The sequence below is a fragment of the Argiope bruennichi genome, chromosome 3 (assembly GCF_947563725.1).
Source record: "Argiope bruennichi chromosome 3, qqArgBrue1.1, whole genome shotgun sequence".
NCBI classification, from domain to species: domain Eukaryota; kingdom Metazoa; phylum Arthropoda; class Arachnida; order Araneae; family Araneidae; genus Argiope; species Argiope bruennichi.
The window spans coordinates 3,818,442-3,846,438 of record NC_079153.1 but is presented as its reverse complement, the minus strand read 5'-3'; the positions used below and the strand labels follow the sequence as shown (position 1 = coordinate 3,846,438).

General features: G+C 29.3%; 1 protein-coding gene across 2 annotated transcripts; it reads right to left on the bottom strand.

Annotated features, from left to right (window-relative positions):
- Positions 1-3,002: 3,002 nt before the first annotated feature.
- LOC129964233 (GATA zinc finger domain-containing protein 14-like) lies at positions 3,003-25,820 on the bottom strand. 2 transcript variants are annotated; one of them, XM_056078958.1, is made up of 2 exons: positions 25,720-25,820; positions 3,003-6,184 (listed from the first exon to the last, which is right to left on the bottom strand). In XM_056078958.1, exons 1-2 carry the CDS (start codon positions 25,729-25,731, stop codon positions 4,211-4,213), a joined length of 1,986 nt encoding a protein of 661 aa, XP_055934933.1. In that variant the 5' UTR covers positions 25,732-25,820; the 3' UTR covers positions 3,003-4,210. The 2 variants fall into 2 exon arrangements, with proteins under 2 accessions (XP_055934933.1, XP_055934932.1); XM_056078957.1 differs by lacking the exon at positions 25,720-25,820 and adding an exon at positions 11,022-11,189.
- Positions 25,821-27,997: the final 2,177 nt, after the last annotated feature.

The window sequence follows — 27,997 nt, the reverse complement described above, 5'->3', positions numbered from 1 at the left end:
ACAACTGGTCACCAAAAGTGATTAGTTGAAGATTAGGGCAAACGGATTCTTTGAGAGAAAATATCAAGAAATTAGGAGCATTTTTTTTGTTCTAATTTATTAAACGAAAAATCAATTAAATATGTTTTTAATTTTTCTTGCAAGAGGCATATGTTTTAATTTCTCTTGCATATATTTTTAATTTCTCTTGCACTCTTGCAAGAGGAAATTTAATTATTTAGAATTAGATCTGCGTAATCCAAAAAACGCTTTTATGGATCGTTAAAAATGAATCCGGATTCGTTGCTTTAATCAGTTGTTGCTGTCATTTTCGTTTCAGGTCGAAAATAATTCCCATTTATTGTACTTAATGTTTGGAAACCAGGGCAATTATTACAATCCATATTTTCCCTTAGATAATGCCGAAGTAATTGTAATTGTAATTTTATGTGCAAAATGCATCCATAGTACAATAAACTTATAAATATAGCAGTATATGAATATTAAGATAATGGAACTAACTTGCTTTACTTCCTATTTAATATCCGGTATTTCTTTTTTATTTACAGATTAGACACTTAAAGGAAAATACTTATTAGTCAGCCATGGTTTCAATTAAATTAAATGAAAATGTTATAAAAAATGTGGCAACTAAAAGTTTTTTTATTGAATTATTCAAGATTGAATAACGTTCAAACACTGTTGAACTATTATATTTGTCACGGAGTCAACATTTTTTTCCGATATTTCATCTTATTATGCAGATGAAAAATTCAAAAAATAACAAAAGATTGAAAACAGATGAGAAACTCTAATTTGAAACATTATATCATGATAATGTTCCAGAATCGATTCATCGATTTTTATTTTATTTTTAAAATGTACTATTCATTTTATTGCAGGGATTCCATTCCATTCATCTAATATCGTTTGAATGCAAATACGTATAAATCTAATAATAATAATACATAATCAGCATTTTTATAAAATATAATTAAATATATATTTGTTTAATCTATCAATTTTTTAAAAAAATTATTTCGTAATAAAATTGCCATTACTGAAAACTTTTTTTTTAAAATTAACTATGAAAACATAGTTTTGTGCAATTATATGGCCCGAATGGTATTTTTAAAACCCTTATATCTAATGAGATCTAATTAAAATTTTGGAATCCCTTTCTTAGGAAGCACTCATGAGTTACTCATGACGGAATAACAAATCTGATAGCTCTTGATCAAACGATCCTTCATAATAAAATGTTTAAAAAATTTTTTTTTTTCTTTTCATCTTTCTTGATAATCTATAAACATTACGTTGCAATGTAAGTGATTCAATGAAGCATCGCTATGCAGTAAAATATAATCAGCGGAAGTTGTCTCCCAAAAACTTTCTCGCATACTCTGGAATAAAAATGTTATCAAAAAGAATGTCTTGCATTGGCTTTGGCTTCAACAGTTGTGAAATATTAATTTTAGCTCAAAATTCGTCTATCTTACTGAATCTATCGAGCGATCCTTTGCAAATGATCGCTCCTAATAATATCCGAAAATTAAATTTGTACTTTAAACACATTTTTCAGAACCGATTAAAATAAAAAACTGACATACTTGTAGTCACAAAAATCGCATACTAAATTTGATGTATTTAAGTCATCGCATTTTTAAGCTATCGCGTTTGCATATTTCTGTAAGTACAGCAAGATAGGCGGTCAACGCTTTGCTTGATTTGGCTCAAAACGTGACAGATGTTTTCCTCGTACCGAATTTTATTCACCTATCTCTCTTCGTTTTGTAGCTATCGTATTTAATTATATTCGAACAGCCAGACAGACCAATTTCCTCTGAAAGAACATTGCTCAAAATTTGACAGAAGTCTACAAATTTATTATGAAGACCCTATTCCAAATTTCATCTGTCAAGCTCAAATCGGTTTTAACTTGCTTTTGTCACACATAAACATTTCGCAAAATTGTACTATTCCAACTCAGAAAAGTTTAAAACGTGGAGATTCGTCAAAATCTCGAGCTCGAATTTTTTGACAATTACAATACTTTATTTATATTTCGTATGCGAGCAAGTAAAAAGTTACACCACTTGTGATTATACCTCAAAAGCTACCATTAAAATTCAGGTGACATTACGGTGGAGCTAATAAGATTGGCTGCTTCGGCGTTCAATAATTAGTTTACTTTTTGTATATTTTGTATTTCAGACTCGCAATTTAAAGATCAGATTTGAATTTATATAACTAGATAAATAATTAAATAACCTAATAAATCATGTTTTTATAAAGTTATATTTAAAAAATAATAAGAATGGGAATGCTCGATAGTTTTAATTGTATTGGGTTTGAATAGGTTTAAATATTGACAATTTTCACTGCAATTTTCGCTGCTTCAAGAACTTTGGACTACATGCACCCTTTGAACTCAGAATACAAATGGTACAACTTTTCATACAAATAATTTAGTCAGACCATCACTGAGATCGTACTACTTGTTTTGATTGCTAATTAACACAAAGCTTTGACCTTTGAACAATTTAAATGCGAAATATGATTTATAAAAAAGCAGTATTTGGAAGACAGAATTAAAGTTTCCAATTTGCTTTTGTACTATTTTTATTTTCCTTTAATGGCAATAGCCTGAAATATTTGAAAAGTCCAGTGATTCATTTAATCCTCAAAAGACGACTGTCGATTATGGCCAACCACAGAATGAGGCCAGATCTTTGGTTATCATTAATGGGTCATTCCACTTACAACGTAAAAAAGTTGATAAAAATATTTAAACATTGTTTTTCTTCTTTCTTTTTTACATTTGGTTAAGTTTCTTATTTTATTAAGTAAAACCACTTTATAGATCCCTATTCATTAATTATTTCTATATGATACTATGATTACTCAATGATTATTCTCTTTTGGAATTTTTATTTTGATAAGATTGATTTTTATGTTCTCATAATATTGTTTATTTGGAACGTTCAATACCACTTCACCCTTTAAATAAAGAATCAACAAGAGACAAAGTAAAAAATAGAGTATTTATTCAACATTATATATTCGCACAAAGGAAGACATTCGTATAAATATACAGAAATGAATATCAGCCGATTTACAAAAACCAATACAAGTGAATCATGGAGATATGAAGGACGTCGACAAATGACAAGAAAAACCCAACACCTACACCTTATTTGCTTATTAAAAGAGATCAACCTTCACCATTTAGCTGAAGACTCACCCAAGAGGTCAGCTTTGACGGCCTGAAATTCAGAATCTCGTAGGCTGAAGTACGTGGCTTATCCTGCCGAAAGGAACTATTAGTCATGGTGTTCGGTGATGTGATGACAGTTTAAGTAGCAAACATGAATTTTAATAAGCAATCTTGTTTAAAGAAGAGCTATTTATAAATAAATCATGCATTCATGAAACAAACGTTTAGTCGATTTTGGATTTTTCAGGAAAATCTGTTTTTGAAAAATATTTGCTGGTTCAAATTGAAATGAATCACTTTATGAAATAAAGAATCATATTCTAAAATTTCGGAAATTAAAGATTAAGGATAGCTCTACAGGTTTCTGTAAATAGAAAAAAATTTAACATAAAAGTTTTAGCAAAAAGAATAGGTGTGCTCTTCAAAAAAATTTACTAGATTACAAACAAAAATAATCTTTTCAGTAAAGGATTTTAAACTAAATTAAGGCTTTTGTTTTATTTCAAACATCTTCAATTATTAACGATGTATTAAGATTGAAAAAGGTAGAAAGAAAGAAAGATGATATCTTATCATGTATACATGCACATGTTTCTATTTAATGATATCATAGTTTCTAAATGGCTGCTTTGATATAAAATTTTAATATAAATAAACTGAATAATTAAAAATAAGCGTAAAATAAAATTCAAATTTCAGTAGAATACATGAAACAAAATTATATCTTAAGAACATATCTTGGCACAATTTATTTCAGTGATGCCACTAAACATCGGAACAAACATTTCCAAAACTTTTTTGATATTATGGCAATACCACTCTATAATAAAATGAATTATTAAAATTATGAAATTTTTAAACACAAATAAGCATGGCCAATGGAATATTGGCTTGACGACGGATGGCAATCGTCAAACGATTCTATAATGGCTTCTTACACAAACTATTTTATGTATAATATCACTTTAAACTCAATGTTCGCCTATTGCACTGAGCACAAATGATGAAGGTGAATCAGAAGTCATCTCTGAATACATCGATAAAATCTTTGCTGAAATCTGCTTTTGAACTCTGCGCATCGAGCCGTCGCACAGTGTTGGTAGACCATTGGTTGTTATGCTGATATCCACTGTTGGAATTCACGTGGAAATTTCTCTCGTATCCCCTTTGCTGATTTCTGCTGAAAGAATTTGGACCTTCGGCAGTCCTGTCGAAGCCAAAAAACTTCTCAACACCACCACCTCCAGAGTTCCTGTAATTGCCTCCCTGATCTCCTATCCCAGGAATTGGAGGATAATCTCTGTTGCCTAGCAGGCCGACCGTAGATTTAAGAATTTCATTATGTTTTGGACCAGCTTGATTACTTAAGGGACCAGAATGTGCATTTGAAAAGGGCCTACTATTGCCTACAGATTGACGTCTGCTCCAGTCACTGTTGAAATTTGGTGTTACGTCATCGTCCCATGTCAATCTAAAATTGTTGTTTGGTGCACCCGCATTATTATTCAGATTGTTTAATTGTGCATTAACATCATTAATTATGTTAAGAACTCTCTTAGCCGTATCATCATTTTGAAAATTATTGTTTAGATTGTTTGAATTGCCGAGTCTCACATTGCCTGCTTGGTTGTTAGAAATGACATTGTTTCTCCTCTGATTGTTAAATGGTGCATTAGGTACTTGATTGTTGTTATATTGGTTATTCACATTGTTTTGATTATTGTTGGCATTATTATTAGGATAAATATTATTGGTATTAAGAGGATTTCTGAAAGAATCGATTCTTTGGTTAAAAGCAATGTTTGAATATTGTTGATTTCTTAGATTTAAATTATTATTTTGATTATTATAGCCTCTGTTATTATTCTGTATAGCATTTATCTGTCTGTTATTATTGATGTTAGAAAGTCTATTTCCAAACTGCCTATTCATTTCATTGTTAAGATTCTGTTTAATCTGATTAATGTTATTGGCAATCTCCTGCCCCAGTCTGTTATTAGGCTTATTAAGATTATTGTTGTTGTTGTTGTTCCCGCCCAGAACGTTCAGAGCATTCCACCACTGATTGTTAGTATTTCCATTTCCTATATTGTTATCGATTCTGTTATTTTGAGGCGCGATATTGGAATCCAAATTGGGAGTAACGGTTCTGTAAGACTGTCTAAAGTACGACTGAGTACGATGTCCTGTAACTTGATTATTATTGTTGACAACATTTTCATGACGACGGAAGCCTTGTGCATTTTCTTGGTGATTAGAATTAGTGTTAATTACAGGTGGAGGATTGTATGAAAATGTTTCGACTTTTCCTTCTATTTTTCCGCCATCTGGAGTATTTCTCGAGAAAGTCTCAACGTTAGAAACTCCATTGTTATTAATAACAGGGTCTGGAATCTTAGGAAAGTCATTTTGGATTATTGGTTGGATTTGGGGAGATTTCGGGAAATTGTCCTGATTCTGGAAAGGAGGGAGAGGTGGTGGTGGTGGTGGAATTTTTGGGAAATCATCCTGTTTTTGAAAGTTCAAACCAATATCATTTACATTATTAAAATCACCAGGAAATTCACTTGCGATATCAGGAGAGATGGGAGGCAACAGTCCTGTGGCAATGTTGGTTGGAGGTTGAAGGTTTGCCTCTACTACTTTTCTGATGTTCTCAATGGCCGAGTTGGTATTTCGACGTGATCCAAATCCACTGTTGTAACTCTGGGATATGGGACCGGCTGGCAGAACACCTTTAGTAAAAAATCCGCGTATGTTTGGACTGGAAAATGTCTTCACAATACTCTGCCCAGCCGGTGGATCATTTTGAAAATCTGGGTCTACGCCAAGGACAGTTCTTAAAATGTCTTTGGAATTGGTTGTACCATTGTGTAAGAAGTGGTACGAGTAGGCATACACTTTGTTGGTTTCTTGACTGCTTATCTGAGGTTGGCCACTCAAAGATTGGATCAAGAATGACCAAAAGAAACCCAGTAGGACTGGGTGCTAGAATTAAAAAATAATAATAAAATTAGTTAACTTCGTGATGTTTCTTTTAAAAATGCTATAAACTTTTATAATTTTTAAAAAAATAAATATATATATTTACAAAAGCATTAAAGAGATACATATTCTTATTCTCTAGTAATATAAAAAATTATTTCATTTTTATACATGCAGTGTTTTTCTTTTGTGTTTCATTGATATATAAAATCTTAAAGATAATTTTATAAAATTTTAAAACTCATACCAAATAGTTGTGAGATAATTTTCAGTTTGAAAATACAAAAATAAAACCAGTATCTCTATAGACTGTTTAATGAAATCTCATTTGAAATTTCTGATAAAGCGGAAACCTTTGAAATCACATTAAAAGCTTGATTACAGTCCGAATCAGCTATTGCTGATGCGTAAAGATATGACATACCTAACCAATGTTGAATAATATCATACCTGTTTTTATGTGTTAGCTCTGAAGAAAAAGGCTTCCGATATTAAAACAGCAAAAACTTTGGATTGAAAATGCGAAGCTTTAATTCCTAAAAAGCCTGTTATAAAAGTTTAAAACTAAACTCATCGATTATAGAAAAGAATTAGGCTGGAAGAGGACACTAAACATGCCTCAAAAGCACGAGGTGAGGTCTGCTAACGGCAAGGCGCTGCGAAAAGCTCAAGTTTTTGCTTCTTGTCTTTTATTGAATTTTCAGTGTTGCATTTGCAGCATTACGGTGTTGTACTTGCAGATGCAACGCCACGTCAATCAGTCTTTATTTAGGAACCCATCCTCCCTTTTTTTTCCAAGAAAAATAATAGATAAGAAATAAATAAAAAAAATTAACTCTTTTCAGACATAAAGCAAGGAAATGCAATCTGCTTAATATTTCACAGACAAAATAAAATAATAGAATTTTGGAGACATTTAAAATGATTTCATTTAATAGAAAAGAGTCCAAATATTTCTAAAGAACACAAAATTAAATATATTTTTATTGTTTGTATCAAATTTAATTATCAAAGTAGCCGCTTTTTTAAAATTGATAGAAGTATTTCTCTGTAAAATAAATATGCTTGTATAATTTTGTTTATAGCTCAAAAATATCATTATTAAAAATTCAACATTTTAACAAATAATTTTTATTTTCATTGAATTGTAAAAGAAGAAATTAACTGGTCATTAATATGTTTTTCTTCTAATTTTAAAAATATTTTCATCCGAAAACGAATATTAATTAAATTAAATTACTCATCTGGGGAGGTCTCCCCGAAACTGTTTCGCATAGTCACTGATATCCTCCAGTCCTTGCATAAAATTGGGGACCATGTGTAAGGCCGCGAATAACCTGCATGGCATTGGTGAACAATAGTTAAAAAAATTCTTGGGCATGAATAGCATGTTTGCTGAATCTGTTACGAAAATATGCATTTTAGACGCCTTTTTTTTTTTTTTTTGCCAATCAATTAACACCAAGAGTTAACACGAACATACTTAATTTCATTAATTTAATGTTTAGGAATTATTGCTTTTACATGCATATGAAAATACAAACCGAAAGACGGTCAACACTTGACGAATTTGGTTCAAAATTTGCTAAATATCTATATTTTAAATGCTAAAACTATATACTAAATTTTATCTACCTAGCTCTTTGCATTTTATATTTATACTTGTACTCGAACAGAAAGAGAAACAGACCTTCTGTGAATGGATATCATTCAAAATTTGACAGAATTCTACAAACTGAAATCCATATACCAGATTACATCCATCAAACCATCAAATAGGTAAACACGCATCATTCCAAAAATCTGATTTTCATTTTCAGAAATCTGAAACGTAGAGATTCGTCTAAATCTCGAATTCGCACTTTTTGACGATTACAATACTCATATACGAGAAATACAAATTTCTTGTTTGCTAAAAAGTAAAAGTACAAACCTTTAAAAGACAAATTTATATTCAGAATCAATTTTTTTCCTCAATAAATCAGTTTTTTCCTCAATAAATTAAACATTTTTAAAACACAGTTTTATTAGAGATTTTCATTTTAAACGTTTTCACAGTTTAATAATCAGATTTATAGTTCTTAAAACATATAAACTGATATTAAATCGAAATTTAACTTGATTAACGATTAAATTATAATCATGCACAGAAAATATTAAAACAGTGCAATATCATGAAGAATCCGCAAATGTGCGACATTGCAAACCTCTTGAATAGCAGGAAGTGGGTAAAAAAATCACAAATATTGTGAGATGAATTTTGAAAAAATACATCTTTACTAACATGAAGCAAATATAGTTAAAAAAAATTGTTTTTCTTAAATTAAATATATAATTCCTTTATTAAAAAATTTTAAAAAATGAATTTTGAAAATACTAATGATTAGTTTTATTTACCAAAATAGTTTTGAAAAATTATCTCTCATTTTTAATCATTTTACCAAACGAATTTTCTACTCAAATTATTCTTATAGACGGTGCTTATAAAATCGGCTACTAAATTATACGAAGCTTTTTCAGAATATATTTTGCATCTCTCTTGTAAACCAAAGTGAAATTGAAAGTTCTCTAAAGGAAGAAAAATTGTCTTTTATGATAGAAGAAATGGGTCTTCTAACCGCAGAAAATGAGCTCGAAGATGGAATTCGGAGAAGATTTTTATAAAAAAGACATAACAATTACTTTGAGAATATAATATGCAATTCTTTTGACTATGGTAATCAACAAGTAGATGAAAGTATCTGATATATCCTCGGAAATTTAAATGTTGTGAAATAACTAACCATTTCCCAAGATTTATGTATATACACCACCATATAAATTTATTTTGATTCAATTTCTTCTCTGAAACCAGAGATTTTCTTCTGGGCAAGCCCAATAAAAGATTTAAAAGCGTCTAAAAATATTAATTCTTTAAATATATTAAGAATATTAATATGTATATTAAATATTCTTAAAATTTTTAATTATCTCTAAATTTTTATTTGTTGGCTGTTACTAAAAATATCCTTACATAATCTAAATTTACACAAAACTTGACAGAAAACAATAAAAACTGGTTTTCAAATTTTTACAAGTTGCGAGTTTGACTCCTTAAACATTCTAAATCATCAGTAAAACATTTTTATTTAATATATATAAAAATTTAATTTTTAATTAATTTTATTAATTATTTAATATTCTGTTTAAAATTCTTTTTTTATTAAATTATTCTTCACTTGATTCAAAATTTCTTTACTGAAAACTCATCTTTCTCGAATCAAAAATGTGTTGATTTAGATTTTTTTATTAATATTTTATAAAATCATTTAAAATGAATTGAAGAAAGCTCAAATCGGGTACTGGTGGCAAATGATGCAAATATCATTTCATTACGTAGGGTTAAGAAAATGAGAGTTTTCGATTTTAATTATTTCGGTATTCCGATGACACGATGTTCCGATTTGATAAAATATCTCACAAGATTTATTTTTAAATTTAAATTCTAAAGTCCATTATTAAAAAAAAAAATTTAAAAAAAACTTATATATTTGCATATTTGCATACTTAGATTATTGAAAAAAAAGTATCTTGAATTTATTACCTTATTTTTTTTATTTTTTATTCTTTATTTATTTATTTATTTTTGAATAGCATCAAACTGTAATTGTGGAGATTCCAATTTCTGAAAAATTGCTCAGACGCACTGAAAAGGGCAGCTAAACGCGCAGAGGGAAATGAGTGTAGTGAAGGCGTTTTCCATTTTTACTTGCACCCTGATGTAGGCTGCAACCTTACACAAATAAAAGAATAAAAGCCGTCACAGTGCAAAGAATTGTTGGTCTGAAGGTTAAAACGGATTTCTGAAGTCAGCGCCGATCCTTTCATTGCGCTCGTGAGATTTCTTGGAATTGTCTATCTGATTTTAGTCTAGCTTTTTTGAAGATTTCTATTTGCCTTAATACTATATTATAATAAAGAGCCTTTATATAGATTATAATTTAGAGCAAGGTGTATTTCGTACTTTGCTGCTTTCTATACAGAATAAGAGTGAAATATTATTAAATATTAATTATTTTACTCAAATTTAATTTTTTCTTTCATTTATTCGTTTCTAAGACCCAAATTCTGTCAAACCTAGTCTTGTACTCAAGTTCAGATCTAGTATCCAAATCTTTATTAAAATTCTAATTCAAATTACAATTTTAATTCAAATAAAATCTAATATAAATAAAAACAAATTTAGAAAATATTTGCTAATTCTGATTACTACTAATATTTTTACAACCTTTTTGTATTTAAAAACACAACTCTTCCAAATAATTATTCTGCAATCAAAATTAATTATTTCAATACAAATTTTCTTTCACATGTTTAAGTTTCTTTTTTTTTTAAGTTATTGCTTGTTAGTTTTAATATAAAAATACGATTCATTCATTAATAAAAAAATAACTATCGCATTTTCAAATTTTAATATCATATTCTGTAATAGATACATTTATATGAATTCATGAAAAGAAATCGAAAAGCAAACAGATAACATTTAAAGATCAAGCATATAAAATCAAGCATTTATTATAATGCCTTGTAAATCCGCTAGAAGCAAAATAAAAACACTATTCCGATATTTTTGGTCGAAGATATGAAGTGCTGTTTAAGAATCGATTTCTTTTTCTATTAAAATGACCAAATTTCATTATCCGCTAAAATAATAAAATCGCTATTTTTTGGCATTTTTGATGCACTGATTTACTACAACTGAACTAATTTTGAAAATTTAAATGAAACATCTTTGCCTACGTTATATAGCTATAAGTCAAGTACAAGGGGAAAAAAAATTCTAGAATCTCAACAAATTTACCTTTATAATCATATTTCAGCTCTTGGAGTCCGTAAAAGTTTCCGAGACCCAGTGCAATAGTTTTCTTGACAATGTTCTGGACTAAGATCTCTGAAGGTGAGAACGAAAGATCCTGTACTGAAGATTACATTTCATTTTCTTCCCACCAGAACAAGTTCTCCGACCCAATACTTGCTAAACAGATATAAGAAGCATCGGTCGGTCGTTTCCCTATTTTACCCTCTGAAGTCACATGGCAGAAAAAAAAAAAAAAAAAGAAAGAAAGAAAGAAAGAGACGGGGAATTTTGTGGAGGGGTCGTCGTCGAGATAAACAATTTCAGCTGCATTTGCACTTATTGGAATAAACAAACAAACAAAAAAATCATCTTAATATCAATTTCTCTAGAAAAAAAAAACGTTTCAGATATAAACGAAATAATTCATTTCGATATTATCAATGACAAATATACCCTCTTGACAGATGAATTTCTGATATAATAATAACATTTTATTTATATATTCATTTTTATTTAGTAATTTAAAGGCATGGCTATCACTCATAATTAACTCGGTAACTAACAGAATAGCTTCCAAACAATTTTTGAATCAAAATCGCACCTGGTTTAATGCAAAAGAAAATAACTGTCTCGGTGTTTCAAAAATCTTTCAGTTTTTTTTTTTTTTTTTTTTTTTATTATAATTACAATTTTACCAGTTTCTATGTGCGCGTAACTATTCATAATTCTGAATAAGCCCAACATTTCGGTGAATTATTAGCAATTTTTTTATCATTTACATGTATTTTTTAAAGAAATAAGATAAATTTATCATTTGTCATGAAAATGAATTCATTATTTAAAGTGTTGTGCGTTTCTCTACTTTTATACTTTGATCTATCGGCGCAATTGCTGTCGTCTTTTAAATTTTATCAGGCTATATATTTATACTGAAATTTCAGAGGTTCGCCAAAGAATTGAGAGTTGTTAGAGAGCCGGATACTCACAGTTTGATACTTACTGGATTATGATGTATTCTTAAAAATATCCAGCGTATCAGAAATTTAAAATGGAATAGTTTATTTATCAAATTCTTTTGAGATGAAAGTCTGAAACTGTCTTAATTCACGCATTCTGTTATAATTCTTCTATTATCATTTAACCTTACAAAACGGCGAAACTTGAATTCGATGTGCTAATTGCAGAACTTAACAAAATCAACTGTAATGCACTGAAATTTTGCAATTCCTTTCCTTTATCTCTCTCTTCTCTCGGTTTATTATATGTTTTTTAAAGCCATGAGACTTTTAGTCTCCTTTCTGAAGTATCCATCTTTTGATGTTCAGCAATAAATGTTTGCCTCTTTTGATACTGAATTAATAATGAAAAGCTTTAAACTTTAATAAATTTAAACCTATTTTCTAGTATTTTAAAGTTTCAAAACTCATTCTGAGTTACAGATATAAAAATAAAATATTACCAACTTAAAATTGCAAGGAAACTTAAAAATTATATTTAAAAAATGTGAATTCTAGGGAAAAAAAGCATAACAACCGAATTTTTTAAAGAAATAATAGGAAATATTCTTAAAATCTTAAATAATAATATCACTTTCTAGTAAATCATGAATAAAAGGATTAATAAAAAAAGACTGCTTAGTTGTTTCCCAATTATTTTTAACGACAATTTATTTCAAACATGCATTTGCAATCGTTTTGTATTGTACAAGCATGCTAATGCTTTGTAATTTGCACATTAAGCTTGCTATACAAGGATTATTACATCCTGTGTCTATGTGTTAAATAAAAGAGCAAATATATATATATATATATATATATATATATAAAAAAGACTTTTTAAGTTATTTTACGAAATCTAATCTTAATTATAGGAAAAATTTTCTTAGTATTTAAAGAACTCTCAGAAACAAACGAAGATTTTTTTTTAATTCATTCGATTTTGATCTCACGAATGCAAAACAATTAAATCATTAAAGTGCGAATGATAAAAGCTGAAAAGGGATTTACCAAATAATGAGATTTTTGCATCATATTGTTGAATGAAGGGACTAGGCCGTGCTATAATAGCGCAGTAACTGAAGCCATACTGAGATAGACGGAAATCTTTAACTGAAAACATACTTCATTAAAGCTCACAAAAAATTCAACCAGTTTTTTTATCTTAAAAAAAAAGAAAGAAAAATCTTGTTATATTTGAAACCCGCTGTTATTCCACTTCTTGATAGCAACTCCACGCAGAAGTTTACTGTTTAATGCTTACGTTAATCGAAGTAGTAAGGGCAGTCTAGTTCAACTTTCGAATACGCTGACGTTGTTTTTCCGTCATTAGGGAACGGCCAAACATCCGAAAACAGTCCCCCTAACCTGTTGACCTCTTTAAATTAAAGGAAGTATATTCTGCAAATAAATAGTTCTTAAATTACTTCACTGTTACCGTTTCTTCCTAATGATGTTTTTAAGAAGTACTTTTTATTCTAGAAAAGATTTATGGTATTTCACACAATAAATATTTCATTAAAATTTCTTTGGAACTATATTGGAGTGTAATATAATAGTATATATTTCCTGTACTGAAAATACCTCGCAATATAAATATCCCATGTTGATTGATTTCCTTTCCACACTTTTCTTGCCTTTGACAATGATTGTCCACGTCTGATGACCTCTTTGACTGAGGAAGTGATATGCTACGTTCTAAAAACTCCCTGTTGATTAACACCTGCATTACACTGTTTCTACTTTATTTATTTGTCTTCAGTATTTATTAAGTCATACTCTATTAAACAACTTAGATTTCTAGAAGAGGAAAGCAAGCAAATCATTCATATCAAAATCAGTGGCAGTTTATGTCAAGATATTTGGATCTTCATGTATTATATATATATATATATATATATATATATATATATATATATATATATATATATATATATATATATATATATATATATATATATATATATATATATATATATATATATATATATATATATATATATATATATATATATATATATATATATATATATATATATATATATATATTACTTATTACATCAATATTTCTTTTTCTTTAACTTAAAGAAATGGATTCATTTTATCCAAGCACTCATTTATTGCAAGCTCTTTAAAATTATTTATTCAATCATTTCCATTCCATGAAAATCGAAAAGAATTCAAATTAATTATGGAGCCTTTACCAAAATTTTCAGAGGGAAAAAAAAAATCGGATCCTGTTTTTCCACAGGAAAGAAAAAATAAACAACAAACGTTTTAAGATTCTGTGTGTAGAAGATGAAGAATATTGAAGTCCATAATCTCCTTTAGCTCGTAAATTGGAAAAAAAAAAAAAAAAAAAAAAAAAAAAGATATTTGAGAGAAAGAAATCAAGAGGGAAAAGAAAGGCAGTTTTTTTAATTAGCTATAAGCCGAATTATGCTTTAAAGTATAATGACAACAATTAATTCCATTTTCTTACAGCCCTTCAGAAATTTGCTAAGTATTTCAATAAAAATTTCATATTTATGATTTGGTAGTCAACGATCATTGTCATTCACAATATATAGAAAATCCATAAGAGGCCCAATTGCAGATGAATATTTTAATATAACCAGATGCTTCCGGCAGTCAGAAATCTTCAAATTCTGACTTCTTAGTTCGGATGTAAATGAAATTCTATGGGTTTACTTAGGATCTAATTAAAAAAGTTAATTAGTTTCAACTTTAAATAAAAAAATAATACCCTTTCAACTCTTTTTATGCATAATATAATACTTTTCAACGCCGTCTAATTCTAACAAATCGAATTTCGTTCTAGCATGAAAGGTCCCCCTAATTTATGAGTCTTGAAGATGCTTAGTTTTACCTGCACCTCTCAATATTTAATTACAACGGTTTCCACTTTTTAAGATGAAACATCCGAACAAACTAACATCGAGAGTCCCATAAAGCTGCCGAACTAGCAAAAGTTCGAGTTTTTCTCTTTCATGAAACAAAACAAAAACAACAAATTATGACCGGGATTCCAACTTCCTCTTTCTATATTTGATCTTTCCTAGTGATTCGCGTCGCTTTGAGAGCAAAATCTCAAGAGCAATCATCTCTTGGATGTATCTAAAATAACTTTTCATTTTTAGAGAATATCCGAAGACCTAAGATCTTCTATTCAGAAAATGTTTGTATCTTTAAAGAATTTCTATGTATACAACTAACTTGTATTTTCCATGCATGTAAAATAAGCAGAAGGCTAGGATTAGACGATTTTCGACTCATCGGATTTTGCTTCCTCTAGAAAATAGTCCTAAATTGAGAAAAATATCGCATATTTGAATTAAATATCCCGATTTTATGCTTTAATAACTTCTGTAAAAATACTGACCAAATTGAATTAGAACAGTGTTTGCTGCAGAATTCTCTTCTCTAATTATTATTGGATATAAAATAGAATTTACTTGACATGACCAATACAGATGAATGAGAGAACTTAAGAAATATAGTAAGAGTAACAAAAAGAAATCATATTTATGCGTTTTCTAACTTGTGGATGCGCGTCTGACTCCAGATCAGAAGATTATGAGTTCATATCACATCCGGGTCACCAATATGGATGTTGCCTATAATATTTAATTCAATGACGGCGTAAAAAAATAACATCTTTATTTAAAGGAAACAAGAAGAAGTTTTTTACTCTTTAATGGATGCATAAAAATCTTGGAAGAAGAAAGAAAATACAAATGCTGTTAGTCACTCTTGCGTCCCATGATTCATCCGCTTACACGAACACGCAGATTAAACTACGATGTCATCTTGATGAAAGCAGGATCACCACAAACTGTTTCGGATTTCCTTATTTTTAAAATTTCTTAAGGATAATTATTGTCTCGAATTTTACTAAAATTATGTCTTTCAATTTTGTCCAAGACTCCTCCTTTTCCCAATCCGGCATACCGAATTGTGAGCTCGGGTTCGTCAACGTCTAAAACTGAGGAGCAAAGAATCTCAGGGCAAAGGAAATCATTCTAAAAAATTAAGAAACTTTCATTTTAAATATTGAGTATTGTAACCAAAGGCTATAACTGGTGTTTGAAACTAAATTCTATCTAATTCAGTATTTCCTTTTAAATATGCATGCGCATCCAAAGTTATTGCACCGAATGCAAAGGGCTATAACTCTTTTGTAAACTTCAATTGGAAGAAAAGACTTGAATAAAAGACTAAAAAAAGCCGAAAATTTTGTTTCCGTACATTTCCGTTCTTGTGATATAGAAATCTCAGTAAGAGATTTCCGAGTTTGTAAAGCATTTCCTATCATATACTATTTATTATTCGATTTAGAAACTCTCACGTTTGTGTGCATGCGACAGGAAACGTTTACTTTATCATAAAAAGGGGGCGTAAACGGGAAAAAGAAGAAAGTAAATGTTTACATTTGGCAATAGGGTGAAGTCAGATTATTCGTGTAATCAGGAAGCATAATGGCTGCTCGTCTTTCTGATTACATCCCTTAGCGAAGTACAATCACAGAAAAGTGCTAATCTTGGGATCTCAATCGAGATGTGTTATGAAACAAGTTTCACAGATTATTTCTTACGTCTTCATTTCATTGAAATATTATTCACTTCTTAACGCTCCTTTCGCCGACTGTCTTAAAGCTCTTTTCATGAAAAAGTGAGCGAGAAAGTAAACCTAGAGTTCACTTCACATGATAATGAAATAGAACCCGTATGCAAGTTGTTCATGTGACCAAAAAGCGGCATTTTTTTAAAAAAATTTGACTATGATTTCAAGGAAGTTGTAATCGTTTGCAATCGGTGCAATCGTTTCGAATAACTCTGCATTATAATTATATTTAGAACTATTTATATGTGCATAGTGGTAAAACTGGTAATTTTCGGCAAATACCAATTTGTTCTTTCACTAACAGTAGCTTCGGTTTTACTCTGAAAATAATGACAAGAAAGAAAATAACAACTTTGGTATTCAGTTTCCTATTAACAAAACAAAACAACAACGAAAAAAATCCGCTCGAGTAATCCGAAGATACCTTTTAATGAAAATAATGAGGCAGCTTATAGCCTTGGTAAACCATTTGATGATCACTTTATAATGAAAGAATGACCTCAAGCTTTTAATCCTACGCTGACGATGCCATTTATTCGAAAATTAAATTTGACCTCGATGGTTAAACGTAATTTTCGACTTCAAGTAATATTTGGACTCTAACTGAGCATAAATATACATATGAAAATAAATTTTTATGATTCTGTAATAAAAATGTAATCCTATTATATCACAATACCTAATCATACATGAAATGTATGTTACTCAACCTAAGCATGTCTAATAATAATGGATTAACCTTTTTTCATCAGATTCATACATTGTTTTGAATCGAATTATTTACAAATATATTTCGTCAGTCTATTGCTTTTGGCCCGAATGTCTATGCGTTCGGCATGGTATTGATATAATGAGGATCATTTAGAGGCTACGTTTGCGTTCCCACAATATTTATTTTCGATAACGAACTTCAATCCTCGATTTGCAAAGGATAAGACAAAGCTTCGTAAATGAAACTATTTACAATTTCTATTTTTCTTTTGATGAATTATGCATGAATTTTCATCCACGCAGTTCCTTTCAATTCTTCTATTGCGATATAATCGCGATTGAATGCTTTACCTTCTTCCTCTGGGAAAACGTAAAAGAAAGAGTCGAAGAACTTACCGAGAATCTTTTTTCACGGAAGTTCGAGAAAATATATAAGAGATGTGAATTTTAAATATCTATTGTCGCAGTAGTAAATAAGTAATTGACAAATACTGCTGAAACTGTTCTTTAAAAAATCATTTATTTTAAAGAAATAAAAGTCATTGTGCAAATAAATAAATAAAATACATAATATGTCTAATTGCCTTCCTTTTAATTTTTCTTATTGTTCTTTAGTATTGAAAAAAAAAGCGTACAATCTAAAAGTATTGTTAGCTTCTGAAAAGTCAGATCAAAACTTTCTAATTATCTTCAGAATCAATTCAATGAAATGAAATTCAAGTCTGAAAAAAGAATAAACATTCGGAAAAAAAAAAGAAAAAGAAAAAAAATCTTTTTTTAAGTTAATATAAAAAATAAAAAGTTAAAAAAAAAAAGAAATTTTCATTGACATGTTTTTGCCTTTTGAGTTATTCTTGAATTCTGAATTTTGCAACATCTGATCTGAATTTCTTGTATTAGATTGCTCTCGAATCGGTTATTATGATTATTCTTCGGAGACATATAGAAAGAATTATTCTATGATAGTCCTAGCGATCCTACAACAGAAACATTCATAGGATGAATAAAAACATTAGTTCATTCAGAAACTAAGGAAGTATTTTCTGAGAGTGAATGTTTACTGAGCTGTGATCCTTAACAAGTCCATTGCAAATCAACAGGAAAAAAATGCATTCAAAAGTGACGAATGTTTTTCGATGAATAATATTAATATATTTCCAAATGAAGTAGGAAGCACTCTCTCTCTTATTTCATCTTCTCCTCCTCCACTCCAGAAAGGAGAATATATTGAATCTAAGTCATTTGTAGGCTTTGGACAGTTTCATGTAACATTTTAGGGTGTAAGAAATATGCATCTTACAACTTAACAGCAGCAACAGCAGAAAAAAAGGCAATCTTTTCATAAAATAGATACGGGAAATAAAAATTTAGAGAATACATTCTCTTCCAAATGAATGCATCGAAATTTAAATCCGCATTCACTTTATAATTATCCATTTACTCTCCATTTCACTGAGGAATATTTCTTTAAAGGATAGAGTTGAGGAGAAGGAAAATAATAAAAAGCCGTACCAAGCTTAAAATAATGGCCATATATTGTTTGCCAACGGATTCCAAAATCCTCCGCGCTTTTGTGCATGCGTTAGGATGGCTTTCATTCCACAAAATAGGGGTGAGAGGAAAGATAAAAAGAAGAGATGTTTACATTTAACAATAAAGGAAATTTCGACAATGCGCTCATCCTTCCGCGTCTCACCCCTCAATGAGATAGAATCGTTGAAAAATGCTCGTCTGAAGCCGTGTTCCTACTACCTGTGAGTCTGCAGACGCAGCTTCAGGATACTGAAACGGACAGTAGAGTCTGCCCAATGCTTGCTCGATGGGAGGGTGTAACCTTTTGCATGGAGAGGGAAGGAGACGAGTAGTGATGACCGTCTTAAATGTTCGACAAATGTCCATTTATCTTCAGGCTGAGTAGCTCGCTGAGTGACAGGGGTGTAAAAATATTGCCAAAATCAGTAGAAGAACTCTGTTTTCTATGTAGCATATTATATGGATCGAATCTATTTCCAAAGAAATAATTTCCTTCCACCATAGTAAAAGTTATCATCAAATGGTGTCATTCTGTTTTCATAATGAAAGCTATTTCAAATTTAGCTTAAACGAAACACAGAAATAGAATCTGACTGTCCTATTAAAAATCTTTGAAATAGTAATAATAATAATAATAATATGTGCTATTTGTATATTTTAGTAACATTCTTAAATAAAATTTTAACATTTTTTTTTCATCACAAAAGTTTTGAATGCAAGACTATTAGAGACTATGCAATATATTTAAGCAAGACGAATGCCTATAATTTAAATATCGACAAATAGATAACGCAGTTTTCCGTCCATATCGATATATCCAATAATACATTTCCCATTACAAAAAACATTAAATTATAATAAATAAATATGATATTACAAAGCATACATAACCACAAATGAACGAACTTATTGCGTTTAATTGGAAATATAAAAATATAATAAATTAATAATTCTACTAATATTAGTGCAGCCGAATTTGGCTTTCTGAATACTTATTATTAAGTAGTTGCTTTTTTTTCGGCGGGGAATTATGCATTTTAAAATTCACAGAACTTGAAGGCAATTCTGAACCACGGTAACGTTTTTTTATAATTCTAAATATAATGAAAGTTCTTTCATGACACTGATTTGATCAATCTGTCCGTTTCGTAAAATTCGTCAACAACTCGAGAAACGCGCTGTTCCAATTCTATTAAAATATGATATACATTCTCTTCGTCAATTTTTAAATCCTTCGAACTGTTCCAGTACCATTCTCGAAAAACAATGATATTATCTGTCTTCAAAAATATTGGTGACTATTTTACAAAGGCCTGACAGCATCCAGGACATCAGTTCGCATCCTTCGATCTGGTAATGTCCCTGGTGAAATAAAGAAAAGTTGCTAATAAGGAGGATATCTCAAAAATTTCTTTTTGATGAAGATCCCCCCCCCTCCCCATATGCAACAAGATATTTCTTTTTCTGCCTTGACGGGGAAGGGAAGGTGAGTAAGGAAAATAGAACCGATAGAGGGAGCTAGTGCTTCTCTCGCAACCCCCATTGACTTCACCCCTGACCTAAAAGTAGTCCTTTTGCAAGATAATGAGAAACTAGGATGTTCACAAATGAAAAATTAAGAGACTCTCATTTACCACTATTATAATGCACAATATAGCAATACAATACTTTAAGTCATACCATTAATAGTCCGCAAAACCGTATGGAACAATTAAAAGGGCATTTTTGCATTAAGCTGAATTTTATAATTTACAAATGAATTGTAATACTTCAAGCTACAAAAAATTATATATTAGATCATTTTTGCCGAATGACAGTTATTTATCAAATGAATATATCAATTATGTTTATAATTTATACATTCTTGTTTAAATAGTATTGATAGCATAATATTCAAAGTTAAGAAAGATTATTTTATTAAGATCTCCATATTGAGAGACAAATATGAGATCAAACAGGGTGTTAAAAAACGAATGGCAATACCTTTTAAAGGTTTCATCTCTTTGACCATTTTATGACTTTTATTCAATAGTTATTTGAATTCATAAACCGGAAAACATCGTTACACTTAAATAATTGCCATAAATAGAGCCATTCTAACTTTTCAAGCTATTCATAGGCCAGTTTAAATGAGCTCAGGGAATCTGGAATATTAATCGTAAAATACAATATCCACATTCTTTTCTAAGATGGCGGGTTTCGTGCCCGGCCAAACAAACATTGTAGAAGAACAATGCAGCAAAATCCTGTGAATTCTCCGCATCTGTGTTTGATAATCCATGCGAGAAAAAGAGTTAACAAAGATGCTTCTTTGTATGTTCTTGCAATCATTTGAGTCGGTCTTTCGAAGCATTATCAGAAAACAAAGACGAAATCAAAGTGCCGTGACGCGCCATTTTTGGCTTGCACAAAATGGCGCGTTTAAGGGTTTTTTAGTCAAACAAAAATTTTCCAGTCCATGTACAAAGCTCAAATAAAATTAAAAATCAAAACATAGTTATGAATTTTTATTCTAATCTTTATACTCATACTATTTTCTGTGCATATTTTTCTTCACTTGAACATATGATTAGATTGAATTTTTTAATTGTAATCATATGATTTCAATACATTATATATTTTTTTAAAATGCTAATAATATTATTAATCAAATTTTAAAAATTTTCGCTAAATTTTTTAGTTTATGAACTAATAGCATGAAATTTACTCCGTTTAGGGAACAAGTTCATAAACTACAAGTTAATAAAATGAATGTGAATCATGATCATTTAAAGCTGCATGCGATTTTGCTTCCAGAAAACTTTATAGAAATTTTATAGAAAATGCAAATCATTTCATTGTTTTTAGATGGCTTATACCGTAGTTCAAGGTAATTAATACAGAGGCTTGAATTCTTCTACAGATGATTTTCTATAGAAAATTTTTTCCAATTTAAACTGCAGGAAAAAAACTTTTCATTGATATTTAGCAGTTATTTTTTGTTAATCGACAAGCAAGCAAGCATCATTTGAAATCTTGACAAAATTGAGTTGAAATTTGATAAGGATTTATACTCTAGATGCCGTATCAAATTTCATCCTTTCAAACTGTTCATTTGTGCTCGGACAGCCAGAAAAACAAATCGAGTCAACTGATTTTACTCGATTTGTAAAATTTGAAAGAAATCTGCACATTTTAAGAATCAGATTATATGCCAATCTTTTTTTTTTTATTCTTCTAGCTGAAAGCATTTTTGAGTTATCATGTTCACAGATGAATTATTCATCATTCCGGCAGCGATGACCTGCTGGTAAGGTCTTGGTTTCGTAGCTGGAGGATTTCAGGCTCGGGTCCCGATTTCACCGAAGAACCGTCGCATAAGCGGGTCTGTTGCACACTAAATCCGTCTGGCTGAATGTCCTCCCGCTGGTGTGGAAGTTTGGAGAGGGAACTGCCAGCTCAGGCGTCGTCCTCGTTATCTGACCGCCGTTCTAAATTCTGAGGTCCGTCTTAAAATAGCCCTAGTGTTGCTTTAAAACGGGACGTTCATATAACTAAATTAAACCTGTATAATTTCAGAAATGCATTCTTTCACGTCCAAGAAGGTTTAAAGTTTACAGATTTGCCGAAATTTTTTAATGATTACCATACTTTGTGACGACAAAACAATAAGCTTTGTAAGGGTTTTTAATCAGATGTTGATTTTTCCCTACTAATTCCACTTATCTTTGCCCATAAATTTTCCTGAATGAGTTCGAGTAGCGATTTATGGTGTAACAAAATTAACCAATTCTTGGCTTAGTTTAATTTAGTTATATTAATGTCGCGTTTTAAAGCAACACTAGGACTATTTTGTATATTTGAACCACGGTAAGATGACGAAGACGCCACCTAAGCCTCTATCCAAACTTTCACGCCACTCCAGCGGAATTCTTGAATAATGCTCAGAAGAGTGAAATGTCATTAGCAGATAAAAGGCAATGCTTAAAGTAATTTTTAACAAATGGAATTTATTTGAGTGTAAGAGGTTTTTGAAATAAGAGCGTATCAATGCGGAAATAAAAGTTTAAAAAATTGTAATTGAAAAGTATAGATAAAGATGAATGATCATCATCACTCTATTTATAAAATTCAAAATAATTCACAGAACGATAAAATAATGATTTCTCTAAAGAAAGCGGTAAAGCGCACATAAAAAAACTAAGCTGGAACTTAAATTCCTGCAACATTTTATTCAACTTCCAAGATATTCACAAAATTAAAAAAAAAATTATTATTTATAATAGAACGCTATTTAGTCTTGTTTTTTAGCAAACTGAAAAAACATTTCTCATGGATATAGATATTCTCATTGAGGATTTTACTTAAACATTTTTGCAGATCGACATTCGAATCACAGTCTTGAGCACAGACCGATAGTTTTAGCTTAGACGTTACTGTCAATGTTAAACATTAAATGTCCGATTTCATCTCTCTACTTTGCTGTATTTTAGATCGATTGTCTTTTCACGCTCACACTTTGTTAGGCAACATTTTAAAAATTCCTTTTTCAGAAGGTTTAAGCGTAAGAATTCATAAAAATTATAAATGTTTGAAAATTGCTATATTTTTTCTAAACAGAAAATAAAAATCAAGGTATGTAATACAAAGGGAATTATTTAATAAATTTATATTTGGTAGCAATCCTTGAACATCAAAATTAAGAAAATATTGTATTTGATATTAGTAAACAATTAACAAAGAGAAAAAAATATGGAGGTCAGTAACAAATACATTTTTCAGTCATCAAAATTAAGAATCCTTCATAAATTTGAACAAATAAGAAATTAATATTAAGTAAAAATCTTGCATTAAAGATAAATAAGTTGAATTTTGTAGAACAATGAGTCAGTATTTGGCCCCACTAAATTGCGTTATTTTTTAGATTCTCGGATAATACTTAGTTTAATAGGGGGGAGTGCAGAATGAAAACAATAATTAGACAAAAATCAATTTTTAAATTTTTTGATATAAGTATTTTTGTTTAAAAAATATTAAATAGCTTCAATTTTTAAAATTTTTTATGGAAAGTGAATAAGATTTATAAACTTCTTAATTTCATATGCTAAATAACATTCAATAGATATTTTCATTTCTGTTTCATATAGACATTTAAAAATCAATATAATACAAAACTGAAAAGAAAAAATACAAAATTTAAATAAAAATTCAACACGCATTGATAAAAATACTATTTGAAATTAACATTTGAACCAAAAAAAAGCAAAATAATACTTATATTTGTTTCAAAAGCATTTTTGTAGGTAATAACAAGTAAAAATTAGAATACATAGAACATTTTAAAGCATTTGAATTAAATTTTCTTAATTTTAAAAAAAATACATTTAGTTTAAATGAATGCTTTTAAAAAGACATTTAATAATAATTACTACATTACAACGTAACTGCAATACTGTATATGACATTCATGTATTTAATTTTTTGAAAATGAATAGGATTTCTAAAAAAAATTACATCTATTTGAATGATTCCTTTTGTTTTATTTTATCCTTTTAAATTTTTAAGGAATAAATGAATTTGTAATTTAAATATAAATAAATTTGTTTTTTTATTTGAATCTTTTCACATTTTGAAATTCAGACAGTTTAGTGAAAAAATATGAGTTTTATTAAGTATGCTTTAAAAATAGCCTTGATAAAAATTTCAATACAAATTGCAGGGTTTAACTCATTTACCACATGGTCAATGACTGCAATTCGATAATCTGAGGAGGGTCTCCAAAACAATGCGCCGTCCCGAATGGTTTTAAGAATTTTTCAATAATAAGTGAGAAAGAAGAAAAAAAGAATTTATATAATTTGTAAATTAATAGTATTTGTGATTAGTTGATATATATAAAATCGAATTATAATAGTTGGGGAAATTTTTTAAGGGAATCTCGTAATAAAATATTGTTTCCATTGTTAATTTACTAAAAATAAAATTATAAATGCAACCAAATAAAGTGTAAAATAAAAATAATAAAATATGCATTTAGCTTCAACTTTTTGTACAGACAGCTTTAAAATTATCAAAAGAGTTTAACAAACCAATGAATTTCGAATTCCCAAATTACTGAATTTATAATTCTATAATTTAAACGGAGAAATTATTCAAAATTGCCAGAAAGTTTAGGAGGTAATTTATACGTTTTAACAATTTTTCACTATCTGGAGATTCCTTTTCATTATCAGGTATTTTTCTTATTATGTGAAAAAATGAAATCGAAAGTAATTCAAAAATGATATATTGTTTACGCATTAGAAGGCACTAGAAAATATAGTTTTATTTTTCATTTGAATATAGTTAAAATTAAAAGTATTCTTCTCGGTGAAATTTACAAACGTTTTTTACAAAATTCATAAGAATTTGACACCAAAGTTATTTTTCCACTACTTATAGTATATAATAAAATTGTTCTGCTACCACTTATGAAAACAAAAAATGTTTTAGAGACGGTTATCCGTCTCATAAAATTAATAAGAATAATTTTTCTCAAAATTCACAAAAATCAGGCAGAAAAATTATTTGTTATAATTTTTAATCGAATGGAATTATATTAAAATTAAACATGAGTATATATATAAAATATAACCAAAAGAAATATTTTCATCACAACTTTAAAAATAAAATCATTATCTTTTCAATCCAAAATATCTGTTTAGGTATAAGCAATCCATACCGCCATCGAATACGCAGAAATTTTCAAGTCAACAACTAATTCCAGCACTGGATCTTTAATTGCTGTAGTAAGGAACAAACGGCACACTAAGCGGGTACCACTAAGCCAAGCGCCGACCACTTGTAAGAGCGTCACTTACCGTAAGCATCATGTTAAGTCCTTAACAAGCATCCTCCGGTAACTGAACGTGGACCGAACTAGCGTTTTACTAAAACCGAAGACGAGTTAAAAAAGCAAAACTCTCTCTTCCGCCTCCGGCCACGGATGACGTCAGCAGGTGGTCGAAGATGACCTGGAAGAGGCAACAATGGACCTTCTGAGTGAAGACGATTCGCTTTCTTCGGGTTTTCTTTTCTTTCCCAGACACCTTTGGCTTGACCTTTGTTCCACATCCGAACCGAAGGGGAAAAAAAAAAAAAAAAAAAAAAAAAAAAAAGAAGATAAGAAAAGTAAAATAAAAAACCAAATAAATGGCTATCGGTTCTTTTCATAAAAGAAGCTCTATCAACTGCAGCCATCTCTGGCCGATGGTTTCTTATTCTCTTAGAGAAAAGCTCTTTTTTTCCATGAGCTCGTCTCTGGCCAGGGATGAGCTGACTTTCGGTTTCCGCAAAGAAAAAGAAAAGGTGGACGGAAAGATAAATGGGAGATGCGTTCTTAAATGTGGGCTTACTGGGGGATTTGGAGCATCACTTTCCGCTTTTGTGTTTCAATAGGTTCGGAAAAACGGAAGTTTTCACTTTATGGGATTGTTTTGCAATGGAATGGGGTGTCGATCATTAGATCATTCCCATTTGTAAAATAAATATGCAAATATTTGAATAATAGCGTTGTCTTTGTTATTGTTTTAAAGGGTTTATGGACGTGCGATTCCATCAACAAAGAATATGTTTTTTGGTTGGGTGTTCATAATAGTGGTCTGCTTTACCTCATTGTAATGATTTTTTTTAACGAGCGTCAGTTTCAATGTATTTTCCAAACAATCTTAAGGAAACAATCAAATATTAAAAGTATGTCACTCATTGGGATGGTGATCAAGGATTTTTTAAATTCAGTTTATGAAAGAATAAAATAATTTAACAACCTTAACATTTAGATAATAATAATAAGCAAATCATTGTCTTTGAGTAAATTAAATATGAAAATTTTCATGTATTTATGAAACTTTATAAACTACAAGATTTTATTTCTTCACTTCTTAATCATATTTCAGAAGGCTAATAAAGGAGTGATTTATCGGTGCTGTGCAGTAAAGACATACTTAAAAATATATTTTTAAAACTTTGTTAATTTTCATATTTTAACTTGAAACGTTTCCGAAATAATTTGCTTAAATTTAAAACAATAGCTTTGAAAAAATTTCCATAGTTTTGATAATTTAATAATCAAATTACCAAAAGTATTTAAATATAAAAATGATTATTATTTCAAAATTAGAGAGTAAAATTCTTAAATTTTTACAAAAGATCATTTTGAAAAGTGTATCATTTTTAAGTCAGCATGATTTGAAAATAAAATTAATTTAATTAAAAACATTCGTTCCCGTGATTTAATTTTTTTAATATCAAAAGGGCAATTATAAGGAACATAAAAATTTTCTTTACATTTAAATTAATTACACAGATAAATATTTCAATTAAAGCTTAACCATAGTATCTATTATTAAGGATGAAATTTCTTTTTTTCTGAAAAAACTATCAAAAAATGCAGTTGAAGCCAAATTTGGCTAAAAGAAATGAAATACTACATGCAGAAATAGAGCTCTAAAACAACGAATTTCTGTAGCTGCTCTACTGCAAGTCTTTGGTTTAATTATTATCAATTTTAATCGTGCTATTTCTTTCATTAAAATAATAGTTAAATCATAAACTAATTGATTAAAACATCTTTTTTCATCAAATAATAAATTTTTAAATAAATAAAATTTTAAAAAATCATAAACTATAAAACTAGGAAGTTAGAAATTAAAACGATATAACTAGGAAATGAATACCTTATATAAATTTTCAAATATAATAATCATATTGGAAAACCAACAAATTAAGATTTATTTATACTCAATTAGGATACCTCTAGATAGTGTGAAATTTTGATAAGGATGGCCCCAGATTCTTCCCAGGTTTTACTTCTTATTCATTAAATAAAAGATAAAATAATTATGTTCAGCAAATATTATTCAGAATAGAATTTGGAGTGTATTAAAGTTATTACTAACTGACTACAAAACACAGCTTGGTAGTCTTTACAAATTTTTGTTTAGAACTACATTCAAATTAATACTTTTTTTTCCTTATAATCTTCCTTTGATGTCTCAACTTTCTTCGCCCTTTAAGAAAGAAATTTGTTGAGTTTTTCTTATTGAGAAGCAAATCAATGTTTGAGTACCTAATTACTGGATGCAAAGTGGATGAAGCAGG